This window comes from Hetaerina americana, unplaced genomic scaffold (assembly GCF_022747635.1).
Source record: "Hetaerina americana unplaced genomic scaffold, ioHetAmer1.1.p SCAF_10, whole genome shotgun sequence".
Classification (NCBI taxonomy): domain Eukaryota; kingdom Metazoa; phylum Arthropoda; class Insecta; order Odonata; family Calopterygidae; genus Hetaerina; species Hetaerina americana.
In genome coordinates, this window is record NW_027286070.1 from 21,833,147 (window position 1) to 21,847,437 (window position 14,291).

General features: G+C 33.9%; 1 protein-coding gene across 1 annotated transcript in view; it reads left to right on the forward strand.

Annotated features, from left to right (window-relative positions):
• The window catches only part of Dcr-2 (Endoribonuclease Dcr-2), a 112,185-nt gene that overhangs the window by 51,946 nt on the left and 45,948 nt on the right, over window positions 1-14,291 (forward strand). The window contains exons 13-15 of the mRNA XM_071598442.1: window positions 5,102-5,247; window positions 9,098-9,287; window positions 11,725-11,946. Of these exons, the coding sequence (XP_071454543.1) occupies window positions 5,102-5,247; window positions 9,098-9,287; window positions 11,725-11,946 (558 nt within the window). The remainder of the gene's footprint in view (window positions 1-5,101; window positions 5,248-9,097; window positions 9,288-11,724; window positions 11,947-14,291) is intronic.

A 14,291-nucleotide genomic window follows, 5' to 3' on the forward strand; every position in this document is an offset into this window, starting at 1 on the left:
ATTATTGTAATATCATTCACAATTGCAATGAATCTCGAGGTAGTAATTATTTTTTGCTGTCAATGTTGGTGATGAGTGAGGAAGAGAGAGTTATGAGCTGGTTAATCCGAGATGAAGGGTACTCTCATCCTATTGTTCCTGGATGTGTTTGTTCATTGGCTTCTGACTTTTTGCTTAGTTAAACTTTTCAAATGTGAGAGCGAATTTATTTTAATGTATCACAATCTAGGGGAAGTTCAGTTTATAAATTGCCATTCTATAATGCATGGTAAAATGTTATAAAGTATAGCTTACTTGATTAACCAGGATGTCATGATGAAGAATTAGAGGACATTGAGCAAGCAACTTAAAGACATTTGTAGTTCAGTGGCTGGTGATGACCAAAGCTGATACTTTTTCTTACTTGTGTGTTGACTGTTTGCTTCTCTTTTACACAGGCATACAGGCAATGTGTCTGACTACAGATTTTGTTGGTCACAGTTTTTAAAGGAAAAATTGGGGGGTTAAATCTGTGAAAACTACACTGCGGATCAGTGGGATTGTTGTTTTAGATTCTATGTATCTTTGGGTCTTCTAAACTTTCCTGAAATTGATTTCCCTCACTTAATTACATACCTGCAGAGTTAAATGTGAGTATATGTGTATATACATACAAATTTCCATGAGGATCCATGCAAATTTTTCATCTCTTATTCCGAATTTGGCCTGTTCTCTTTCTTTGTGATTTTAGAAATTTGTCAGTGTGTCATGGGAAAGGTGTTGAAATTTATTTGTTCATTAAGTCCAAACTAGCATTGCCCCAGTAAAATTGCAAAAGTAAAATGTGACATCAATAAAAACTTAAATAACAAATGACAGCAAGGCATAAAAAATTAAATTCGATTTGCATAAATGAGGAAGAAAATGAGTAGTAAAAGAGAAGTCTGAAGAAAATTAGGAGAGAGAAAGAACATGGCAGGAATGGATTGTGTGAGGGGTTAGGAGTAGGTCAAAGCCTGGAAGGGGTTTGAAAATAGAACTCCATGGCCACCCTGAGGAAATAGTGTGGGACAAAGTAGAGGAAGTTGATGTGATATGTAGTACTAAATTGTTATTCATGAAATTAAGAATGTGTATAATTAAAATTATAACTTGTGGAAACTACTAAGTTTTCATTTTGATAGTGGCTACTTTTAGTAAGTAGATAGCTTTTGAATATTAAAGGCAGTTCCAAATTTAGGAAAATTTATTCATTGTATATAGATTTGTATTAATGCAGTAGGTGGAAGTAATTTATTAGATTAAAAGTCCCACTCATAAAGTACTTTTTTCAAATTATTCTTTCACCAAGCTCTGCTTGCAATCTCGTCCACGATTGCTGATTCCCTCATTCATTTTCAAGCCATAGAGTGCAAATTACTATGTTAGAGGTAGATAAGTTGCACACAAACTAAAATAATATAATTTTGTTTTTTTTGTGTAAAAAAATATGTGAAATCAACCAAAAGTTATTGTTATATTTCTTAGGGTTACTGTGGAAATTCGGTGAGTGAAAGAATGATGGGGAAATTAGTCAGGTAGGTCATTGAAAGTAGTGAGAATAGGCCTGACAGTGTGTGGAGCTGTTAACCTTCTGTGGTGAATAAGTTTCTGCGGGCAAATAATTCACAGTATCATCGTCTTGATTGTATTACCCACAATTTATTCCAAGGACTTTTTATATGAGATTATTGCAGATTTAGGAGCATATGGATATTGCACTCACTCTGGTTGTGGAATACTTTCGGAGGAGCACATGATTAGCCCAACTCCCGTAGTACTATGATTCTTTTTATGCCTGAGCAATCTCGTCTTGGAAGGTGATGAGGCATGGGTGCCTTTTTGTCCCCAGAATTGAAGCGGCAGTAGGAGTGGAGTCATAGACACATCTCATTGCCAAGAAATAAAAACTCTTAAGAGATAGTTCTAACCCAAAGGATCATGTGCACAATTTTTTCTAATTGAATCCTTGTCTCAAAGCTAAGTTATAAGTTGGGCAGCCTATCGTTAGATTTTTAAAATACTTCAAGTTGTGCCGAACAAAATGTATGTTTTACTGAATTGTGGAGTTGCTTTGCTGCGTGGCAATGCTTTAACTCACACTGCCATCCAAGCTCTCTTCATATCATATGCAAGCCTAGGAACATGTCACCTTGTGTTTTTTTAAGGGTATCTTATAACTTAAGTCTTTGAGCTCAAAAAACTTACCTTCTTCCTTTGTGTGTCTTTTTCTGCTAGCCTACTGAATTTAGATGTTTTTCTAAATGAAATTGGAACAGAATTTGAATTTCACCTGGTGCTATACTTTTCATTGCTGATAGTATTTCAGGCTTCATAACAGTTTTCTTATTTGTATACATTCATGAATTTTTTCTGCCATTTCATATGTCTTAGTCTAAAAAGTGATGGCTTGATGATCTTTTCCCTTGAATCTTATGAGGGCAATATTTATTCATCAGTAATTGTGTTGCAGATGTAAGTCAAATACATCTTGTTTACCAAATTGGCTTAATATGCAGCTTTGCTAAGATTGTTTTCCCATATTATTTTTCCTCCAATTGTCCCACCTATAGACATTAGCATAGTTGTACATATTCCTTCACTACTATTCGATCTCTTAAAATTAGTGTATTTAGTGTCTGCTCAGTGAAACTAATTTGAAGTAAGATCTATTCAGGCCTGTTATGCCCCTCTTGTTCTTTGACTCACCAATGAGTATTGAATGGCCATTGATTGTAATTGAACTTCTTCAAAGATTTAAATATGATTCGGTAGTGCACAATTGCTGTGTAGTGGCATTCAATGATTTGAGACAACTATTAGCAAAGCATGAACTGTTACCTTTAACTCTAACTAATAAGCATGATGTGGGGTGCTAAAAACACCATGGCACAGCACGTAACGAAATACCCTGAAATCAAGCTTGCCACAGGAATGGGGCATGGTTGCCTAGATTTTAGTGTGCAGCTACTGATCAGAGGATCAAAATTAGATCCCAGTGACTTTGGGCATCCTCAACTTTACCTGAGCTGTGTGTTTTTTGCATATCAGATCTTCTTTGGGAAATTCGGGCATTACAGCAAAAGGAACCCCACCCTGTGCAGTGCCACAAGCTATAAGGATTATTAATGGCTCAGTTCTACCTCTGCATATCAATATAATATTTGTGACTTATTATAGTGTTTTTATCTGGCCAATTGAAAAAATCTATTTTGCCACTTAAACTCCTCATGAGATATATTCTACGCTTGTCTTGCAGATATTTGGTCACTCATAATTTCATCCCCAATATATTTTATGTGGTGAACAAATAATGTAAAACATTGTTTCACGTTTGATATCATTCATCTTTTCATTTTTTCTGTTTATCATTAAAGGTGAAAAAATGTGTAATCCAGGTTGTTTTGGGGATCATAACGTGAAGACATAAAGCTTATCACTTATATTACTTGAGCTTCCACCAGTTGAACTGCTTAGACATCCTCTTACACTGTGAATTTCTAGGTTTAATTGCTTAGCCAGTTCTGGATCTGGGTTCAAATCCCAGATGAGGCAAGTTTTTGCATCGTGAAATTCCTACATTTTGATGCACATCAGTGGATAACTCCATTAAAGTAGCTGTTGTGCCGCTCTTGTGGTGTTTTAAATTTGTAACAATCTTGTTGATTGATAACCAACCAATGTTTTTCAACATTTATGGTTCAAGGTTAAGGCATTGAAGTAGCCTGCATAGTTCCCAGAAAAAATTGGTTGGCAATTAGCTTCATTATTACATCATTTTTTTGCGTAAAGAGTTGATACTTAATTATCTTTATAATTATGTTTTCCCACCATCCAAATAATATTCTTCTTACCATTTGAATGTTTAATATCAACCCAATGTTCTTCTATTTACACTTTCCAAATTTCTCACTACTGATAAGCATGGTTGTTTTCGATATGACCACGCATAATATATTTGATAATTTGACAGAGATGACAATGAATGGAATAAGTATTTCCTAGACCCACTCTTTGAAAAATTGCAATGATTCCTAAAATGCTACAGTTTAGATGGCATTTGATAACCAGTTAACTTTGGTGTCTTAAAAGAAAAAAATGTAATAGTTCTTTAATGTCATACAAAGTGGTGTAGCTTTCCTTCGCTCATTACCCGTTTATAAGTTTTCCACTTACCCATGTTGCCATTCACCTTATTTTTATAAAAGTCCCTTTCCTTGTAATTCTGGTGTTGAATCATGCGCAGCAGTAGTAAGTTATTAAACAGTAGGCTTCTGAGGCAAGGGAGTTTTAAGAAGCCTGAAATCAGGCAGTGTCACACACCTTAGACCGAGCCTAACACAATGCTAAACCATTGCCTATATTAAACCAAAGTAATAAGTAATCTTTACAATAAAAATGAATAATTAAGAAAGAATAAATTCAACTTCTCATTGTTTCAGTATTTCAAGTAAATTTTATCTCTTCTGTGTTTAAGTAAGTGTTGCACTATTGTCCATTGTTGTTAGAATCTCCATTCATATGAAGAACGTTTGCTGCTTCATTCCCCTGTTTGGTGGGAGTGTATTGATTTTTGACAACTCCATGTCAATTATTTGCTCCTTCATAGGATTGCATTGTATTTTTTGACCGTCTTATCCAATGAGAGTTTTACGTACTCAGAGTACCTCTCTCAGTCTGAGTCATTTTTACTATGTGGTTATTTAATGACTTGCTTGTTTCATGGACAATATTTAAATATAGGTCCCACCATCTGTGTATTTGTGGCCACTCCTGATGGTTTGGATCTCATCCACTGGTAAATACTGTGTAGAATAATATTGGTAATGTCTCAATATGATAATGAAGTAGGCCAAGTATCTTCTTTTTTTAGATATATCTCCTATTTTTTTGTGAGTTAGAAATTTATTACTACATTATGTGAAAAAATCACAGCTTTAATAATACGAAGACATCACTTAAATGAGATGGCATTGCCATAATTGCTGGTGTTTTATGATTTTTTTATAATTCCATTTCGGTAATCAAATTTCTTTTGATACAATGATTTTTTTTCTGAAATATTACTCTCCATACTTTACAGATTCTGGTTGGCAAGAGTGAACTCAGAGAGGGGCCATCTGAGGAAGATGTGAAGTATAATTTGTATTGTCAAGATATTCCACCATACTACTCTGATGACAATAGTTCATCCGTTAGCATAGCTTCTGCATCATCATTGATCAACAGGTATGTTGCTAGTAAAAGTATTATGAAAATTTCCTATTACATTGAAACCCTATTTTGCGCTATAAGAGGTAGGATCATCAACAGGAAAAAATCAGGAAGAGGGTAAAAATATCAAAATGAAAATTAAATGGAAAAAATGCATGGGACTATAAATAGGGTAAACTGTACAAAATAAATGCCCAAGTGGAATAATTAAGTACCCTGCTGTCCATATAGATTTCACACTTTTTGCTGTGAAATTTTGTCACAGAAGTAGTGTGCATATTACGCATGGTAACTAACACAGTGTGGTGTGTAAAATGTTTTTGTTGGGTTTTTAATGTCTACCTAGGTTTTATTCGAAATTGAAATGTTTTTATTTTTGATTATATATTATGCACTCATAATGTTATGTTTTGATGCAATTTTAGAATTAATCACAAAAGTATTTTATAATTATATATTTAATCACTGAAACTTATGAATTGAAAGTCAGTCTTCACTTGACTCAAAAAGTTGGTTATAAATATGGATTTGATGTTAATTGGCTCTTTATATTGCATCTCCCCGAATATCATTTTCATCTGCTGTGCCTTCCTTATTCCATATTGTTTTGTCCTCAGTGGAATGTCCCATGGAATGTTGTGCATAGAATTTGTGAAATGGTATTTTCCTAAATTTTGCTTAATAACAGAAAACTCCCATAGTGAATCCCTAAATTCTTTAATCCATTTCATAAGAAGCTATAAGTCCAGTTTCTTTTGGTTTGCTGAAGCTGCCAATGAATGTGCACTGGCATAAAGCCATTCATTCCACTTTTTTGTGGACAAACTATAAAAAAAGGTTGCATGCAGTTGACCTGTCAACCTTCTGATAATGATGATAAGATCAGTACAATCATCATTCTGAATGCCCTTAAATGCATGCATCATGATGTCATTTAAATGCATCAAGAACTAACATTTAATGCCAGCAAATTGGGCCTTTACACCTTTCGTTGTGTGGCCAATCCTTAGTGGATTTCTTATCCATTCTGCCATTTAATTTGCACCAACAAGCACTTTTGCAGCCGTTCTACATTCTTTTGGATGGGCCTTCTTTTAAATATTTTACAAGAAGGCAATCTGCATCCATCCCCACAAACAACCAATGTGATGGTGAAATTGTTCTTTTCATCACCTTTTTTTTTAGGATAATAGACGAATCCTGTGTCATTGCTATGGTTTATGTAATGAGGATATCAAAAGTTGTAGGAATTTTACCTGCATTGGCAACATCCATGTTTCTGTAATTGTATATTTTACACACCTTGATGATTATGTCGATATTCATCAAGTTTTCTTCAGAATCTGTAGGAAATCGCTGCAAAGTTGAAATTAGTGAAGAATGAAGATACTACCACGTTTCATGGCAAAAAAGCACAATTTAGGTGATGCTTTAAGTGTGCTAATAAAATATAAATCTCTCGTGAAAGCCAAAGGGGTTAATTCAAACATTAGCAGTACTAATTACCCAACCATTTGCTTTATGTTGGTGTCAATATTACAAAAGTCACTTCTTTACCACCATTTATAATGTGATATTCTCATATTAACAATTAGGAAATGTAAATGAAAAACTAACTTTAAATGACGAGCCAAAGTTATCTCGTTATTAACATTGTTATTCTACTGTTTAAGTTAGGTTTTGGTTAGACACAGTCTTTACAATAGTACAATCATATATTTCTTTACCTCTCCTAAGAAAACACAAGAATAAACTCTTCTTTGATTTCACATACTTCCTTCCTCCCTTCATTCCATCTAACATGCCTATCCTATTCCTACCCCTTCCTCACTCTCTAAAATTCTCCCCTCTATCACAATCTTCAACATTCCATCACCATTTAAAACACTATATATCCATGGGGGAAAACAAAATAACCAATGCGGTAAACTTTTCATGTTCCCTGTCATCTGAACGAAACAAGTTAACAGCCTTGGATATTCCATTTTTTGATTTTTTTCACGGCCGTAGGTATGTTCATTTAACGTTTACACTATGTATCCATCTTTCATTTCTCTTTTGGACTTCTCCCAACAGTTATCTCTCCTAACCACCTATGTTTTTGTGCCTAACAAAACCACACACTATATGGCCATTTTAACTAGCATTTTATTAACATCTGTGAAAGCTTCTTTGCTTCACAATACTTTGACCGTCATAATTATAATAATACACTTTATTTGTCCAGCGATGAAGTAGTTACAACTGTTACACTTGATATAAGACATGTCAGGGGAAAGTGACAAAATACATTCGTGGATACAAGACACATATCAGGCATAATCAAGAAATTCAGCAATTGAACGAAACATTTTTAATTTTAAGAACCTAAGTAGATTGACTGTAAATGCAGCCACACTTTTTTATGGGCCTTAATCTCAGCTAGGAGTTTATTATAAAGTTAAAGGTCCATAAAATTTGGGCTAGCACCTGCATTTTTTGTACGCACATATAAAACGTCCAGCTGCTCATTCCGCCTTGTAGAATTTTTGTGGATATCACAATTTTTCACATACTCAGATAAATTTCTTTTTGTATGTGCTACTACATGAAAAATATGAATACATGGCCCTGGCAATACATCCAATTTTTTAAACAGGGGACGGCAAGGGGCATTGTGTTTTGCAAAACTCATTAGCTGAATGGCTCTTTTTTGGACCCTGAAAATAGCCAAGGCCTTAGATGATGAACCTCAGTAAAGGATACAATAGGCTATGTGAGAATAAAATTCACCATAGTATAGTGCACAGAGAACCGCCACTGAAACTGTGGATCTAATGGACCTTATTAAAAAGCAGGCCAAGCTTAACTTACTGGTTAAAGTACTTACGTGTTCATCCCAAGAGATTTGAGAATTGATATGGAAACCCAAAAATTTGGTAATTTGTACCTGTGGGATCACCTCCCCATCAACTTCAATAGAAAGTACTTTGCTTGCTTTATTTTTATTTGCAAAATATATTAGGTGAGACTTTTCTATATTCAAATCTAAGAAATTTTTATGACACCAAGAGAGTAAGGTGTGACTAACCTGTTTACACTTAACTATCAATTCATCAAAAGTAGGCGATACAAGAATAATGTTGGTGTCATCAACATATAACAAGGGTGTAGCACCATTTTTATGTTGAAAACTATCAACAAGAGGTGAGGTGTGACAGGTTGCAAACAAGTTTGGATATTCCAGACAAAGGGATGTATGAAAACCTTAGAGGAAGGGTGATTTGAGAGAGAGAGGGGAGAACCTAGATAGTGACTAGTGAAAATTCCAGTTTTATAGATACCTGAAAATACCAGTAGAGGTAATCTGAGTTTTCGAAAACCCATTCATGTGGGGTTGAAAAGCACCTAGTATCAAGAGCAGTAATGCATTGACAGCCTGAAAATCCTTGTCATTGAATACTGGAATACTGGCTTTTTTAAATTTATAGAGGACCATGTTATTTATTGAGATACAAAAACCAGAAAATACAAATACATGAGTTTGCTATGAATTTATCTATTTGGGTATTGATGGGCCTTATCAATGATCAAGCCTCACACCAATGTGCTATGGTAGTTTGCAAACTGAATGCCCTGCATTTCATTTCTTTCACATGAAGCAATGAAGTCAAAATAAAGAGTGGACATTTTGGCTCTTAAATGAGGGTTTACTTTTACAGTTTTTATTTTTGATGCTTATTGGGACATTCTGCTGGTATTGTATTACAGTATTACCACTGCAAAGGGCTAATTATTCATGCACATTTTGGCTGTCTTTCAATTCATGTTAATTTCAGCTTCTCACAATGAGTTTAATTTAAATTTTCCATTTGATTTTTGTTAGGTATTGTTCACTGCTGCCGCAAGACAAGTTTACCCAGCTGCAACCCATTTGGGCACTGCAAGAGTTATGTGTTTCCAGTCTTTCGCCTGCAAGAAGACTTCTATCAAACAACCATCAAGATAATACGGTCAATCTTAAACTGGCATTTTTACAACTACCCATGAATTCTCCAATCAGGAATATTATCAAGGTGCATTTAATGAAGGTGTATCCGGATTAACAATGCTAACTTATTAATAATTTTAATTTTAAAGACATTAGGAATATCATAAATGACCACTCCATTAGACCAAGTTAAAGAGCTTTTTGCATCCATGTTAATGTCCACTTCCATGTTAAAAACTTTTCAGAACAATTCATACCTCCCTCCGCCTTTATGTAGAAGCATTTACTAATAAGCACGGTTGAATTAGTATGGCAGAGTCCTAAACCTAGATTTAAAGCTTCAACCACTAACCAATAATGAACTGGCCAGCAAATATAATCCCATATCCCTTTGCTCTCCCTGTTCATCACTTCCTCTCCCTTACTAGCTCAAATGTCCATGAGTAACATTTTACTGTATGATTTTTTCTAACCTGAAAATTAAGTTTCCATGTATGTTGATAAAATATTCCTTTAATTTTAAGTGATTGCATAACAGATAGTACACAGTAGTATCTTTGAATAGTTCTTGTTAGTGGTATCATACTTGGAATCAACTGGGTGGCCTCTGGTTCTGTGATTGCAAATTAATGATTATTCTTGGTTATTTAATCTGAAAAAAATTAAGTTTTTAGAGTTATATGCAGAATTTTGTGAAACATTATTTTGTTTTGTTTACTGGTTCATAATTTTGGAAGTAATAATCAGCTGGTAAGTCCCAAAAAGTTGTCATCATGTTATGGATGGTTCAAATTTACCCATTTAAGGTATCTAAGAGTGATTTAATTTTATTTATGTACAGGAAACGCTAGATAATCAATGCAAAAATGTTTTTTATGCACAAATTGATGAATGCCTCAGGTTTCTCCTGTGTATCATTTGATTATGCTTAATCATTGAATTAAATTCACTGTAGTTCAGAGCCTATGATAAAGTTTCATGGTCATAAAATTGACACTAAAAGATTTAAGACCCTGAAATGTAGACAATCGTTGCAATAGGATTCATGGATCTGGTGGACAACACTCGGGGACATAATCAATCTGAGATTATGAATAAAAGAATTCCTCTTGATAAAAGCACATCAAGAAAGCCGTAGACTCCATACTTATTCTTTAGCAGGCATTCACGTTATAATTGGAAGATGTACTATAGTGTGGAAATACAGCAGTTGTAAAACATTCCATATGGTGTGAAAATCTTCAGTGGTGAATTTTCCTCAGTATTCAGCCACTGTTTTAAAAGCCTATAGACCCGACATCCAACAGACAAGTGCTCAAATGGTAGTTTCCTTCCAGTGGTTAAAAATAGTTAACCTGTTCAGAAGAATACAATTACATGTATACTGATCAGGGTGAGTAGAAGGAATTTTTATTTCAATTTCCAGAATTCACTTTGACCTTTAAATAATTACCTAAAGATAAATTTTTGCAGGCCAATGAGCTAGTTTTTAGTTCCTTGCTTGTCTGGTGTGTTATATTTGCCTTTGTGTTGTAAAAACATTCCTGCTTAATGCATTGAAAGAATAAATCTGTGAACCAGAAGTAACCGCTGACATTTGCAGGCTGATTTCTCTTGACTTTGGGCAGTCACCTTGCAAAATATGTTTGCCCCGAGAAATCATGTTAGACCAGTGTTTCATCATTGCAAAGATGAATCAGTCTGCAGATTTTACACGCATACAGTGAATTCAAAATGCTCCAAGGGAATAATATGGTGCCTGCTGCCATGCTGAATAAAAAGTAAAATGCAGTGACCAGGTGCCAGAGCTTGATTTGATGAGTACTTGTATGAACCAAAAAAATACTGATAAGGGTGTTGAGGTCATATGAAACCATTGTATCAAAAAAAAACCTAAATTCCCATTAGACATCATGAATTTTATCTCTAATAGGGTTATTGGGAATCCCATGTGGCAAATGGGTTACATTTGTCAATCATTGCCTCCTCCGGAATATCACAAACATTTATGCAAAACAGTCTAATATTTTTATTTGCCACCATTACCTCTCGTATTATATCTGTGATCCGTGGTAGTGAAATAATACCCCCTTAAATGCAGTACTAGGTTAAATAGATTCAAGGAAAACATGGAGTATAGCAGCTCTAATGTTTTAAATGCCTTTGTATCTTAATATATCTATAAGAACAAGGAAGCAAATTTATGTGAATTTGAAACATCATATTCCGTGATAATCAGTTTGATTCTACTTGATATATTCATATGATGAAGTGAAACCTAATTGAAGACCACCATAAAATTAGATAAAATGATCAAGTGGTCAGTTGATGCTATATTGTAAGTTTTGAACGCCGAAGTCACTGCTAATTCATAGTTAAGTGGCCACCCTGATAGAGTACCAAGAATGGCTGGCATCGTCCCATTTTGAATTAATTATATTAATTGCAATTAGTTCTTCATAAAATATTTAATGCAATTTAGAAATTAATTTTATTGTTAATATTTATATCACTGTTAATAGGGTATTCCTATGCCAAACAAACGTTTGGCTAAGAGAGCTGTGGCAATAATCGCCTGTGCCATTCTTCATCGAAAAAAGGAGCTTGGAAAGAATGACTTACTTCCTGTCTGTCATAAGCCAGAAGCACTTGATGATGCCATTCTTTTTCCACATTGGATAGATGAGAAAGATTCTAGTCTTATTCCAGGGACCAAGAAAGCTAAGCGTATGTACCAAAAAGAGGTAAGAACTGTAAAAGATGTAAGATTTCAGCATCCAATGCCAGCTGGAAAGAATTAAGTTTGCACTTCACCAGCACATTTACTGTTCAAAATTACAATAAACACTAAACACAATTGAAAACTTAATGATTTGACTCCCCAATGAGCAATGCCTTCAATTTGAGTGTTTAACTTCATTTTCACTGCTTTTTGAATTTTTTTGGGAACGTGCTCTCTTGATTGAATTTGCACCATTTTTAAGGTAAATTATCTTCATCATATCAGTGTCCAAATGCCATATTTCCCAGCCCATAAGGTGCATAAGATACACTGTGATTTTTTGGGTTATAATGCACAAAAAAAATTTGTATCTGGCAGAAAATATCAAAGTATTTTTGATCTTAAAACTTAGTAGAAATAAAATTGAAATTTTTCAGGAAAAATTAGCCGCTATACACATACTATATCAATGTTTATTCACTGTTAAACTCCAGAAATGCATCCTAATTGGGCCAAAACACCTTTCAGCTGTCTTGCTTCCAGGTTCTGAAATGTAATTCCCAAATTCAAATTTAAATACTATACTGTATGAGAAACTTCTCTCTTAAGATTGCCTGAGGTTATTATATTTTTAATTGTGTATGATATCATAAGTTTCTGTCATTTTTTTGATGTTATCAAAATTTGTTTAAAAAACAAAACCATATTTGCATACCAAAGCATATTTGTTTACCATTTTTAATTTAATGAGCAGATTGCAGTTTTCCATTTATACTGATGAAACAAGTAGTTCATAGGTACCTACTTTTAATGGATATATTTTCTGAAATGAAGCCCAAAAAATTGTTAAATAATTTTTACATAGCATGTAAGACTTAGATTCCTCAGTTCAAACATAAAAGTTGTCAAAATTTGTCCCTTCAATAATGCTACCATCTTGAAAAAGTTATGATCAAATGGTATTTTTTTTAAATATGCATCTTCACCTGATTGAAATTTCTAATTTTTATCAACTTGTAGGAAAGGAATGTTTTTTTCCAGATAAAATTTTATTTACCTGAAATAAAATTTCAAAAATTTTAAATTATTAACGAATATAAGTAACAAATTCTCTTTATGTACAAATGTGCACTTTTATTAGAAAAATGTTCTTAGTTCTGCTTCTCTGTTTTGGTTCTGATGGCTCCAGTCATGTATAGGTTTCCACTGTGTGTACATTTTGTCTAGTGGAGTATTGTTAAATGATTTGAATCAAGAGCAAAATTGCAGGAGTGGCCTGGCCAAGCATGCCTGTGTAGGAATGAAAAGTGTTCATGGAGAGTGAGAAAGTAATTTATGTAAGGAAATTAGCGAAAGTTTTTGAATTCAGAAGAAGACAATAAATTAAACCATAAAAAGTTAGCATGATATTTTGAAGAACTGGGGATAAATAAAAATCATGGATTGAAAAGGAAGGAGCCAAACACTTAGGAAGATAATGAAAATGTTTCTTGACTGGTTTAAATTGGCATTGCAAAAAGATATCTGTTGGCATTCCAAGAGTTCCACTAGGTAGTTGATTGATATTTGAATGAAGAGCCTGACATATCTTTTGATGATTAACCCTCTTGATATTTTCATTATTGAAAGTAGTGATAATTATTACAATCCATCTCCCAGAAAACCATTCTTGTTTAATAAATATTTTAAGGTGGAGATACATAGTTAATGACAAGGGTTACCATTATCCGGGTTGCATTTCAGCCATAGGCAAAGATGATAATGAACTTTCCTGCTCCTACAGCCCCATTGATGATATTACAATGAAAGCGGAAAGTGCCCACCAGAGTGATTCTTTAGTCTATTCAACATATTGTTATGCTTGCAAATTTGGAATTGTCCTCTCACCCTCCATGCACTATGATGGAATTACAACCAGTGGAGAAGGGGATCATGATTCATTGATAGTCATTCAACTTCCAGTATTGGAAGTAAGTTCTCAGAGCTTTAAAATAATGATTGGACAAAACAAAGATTGTCTCAGAATCAATGAAGTTTTTTAATGCTGATAATGCATTGTTGTGATCACTTTCACATTGAAATGTTGTGACGAAGTGCACACAAATATTTTCTTTGAAAAATATTATATTTTTTAACATTTCTATCATTATAATGTTAGGCTAGGATTCAGGATGATCATTATTTTATTTGATGAAAGTGAAAATGATCTTGCAGAAGCTTTTTATACATGTATGAAAATAAGATGTACTATGATCATTTTGTGGAAAAAAATTATTTGCTGATTGATGCAGCTTTTTTAGATTTTCCCCATTAAGCCAAAAATCAGTGGACCAAATTGTGTTTTCATTTATTGCACCACCATTGGTT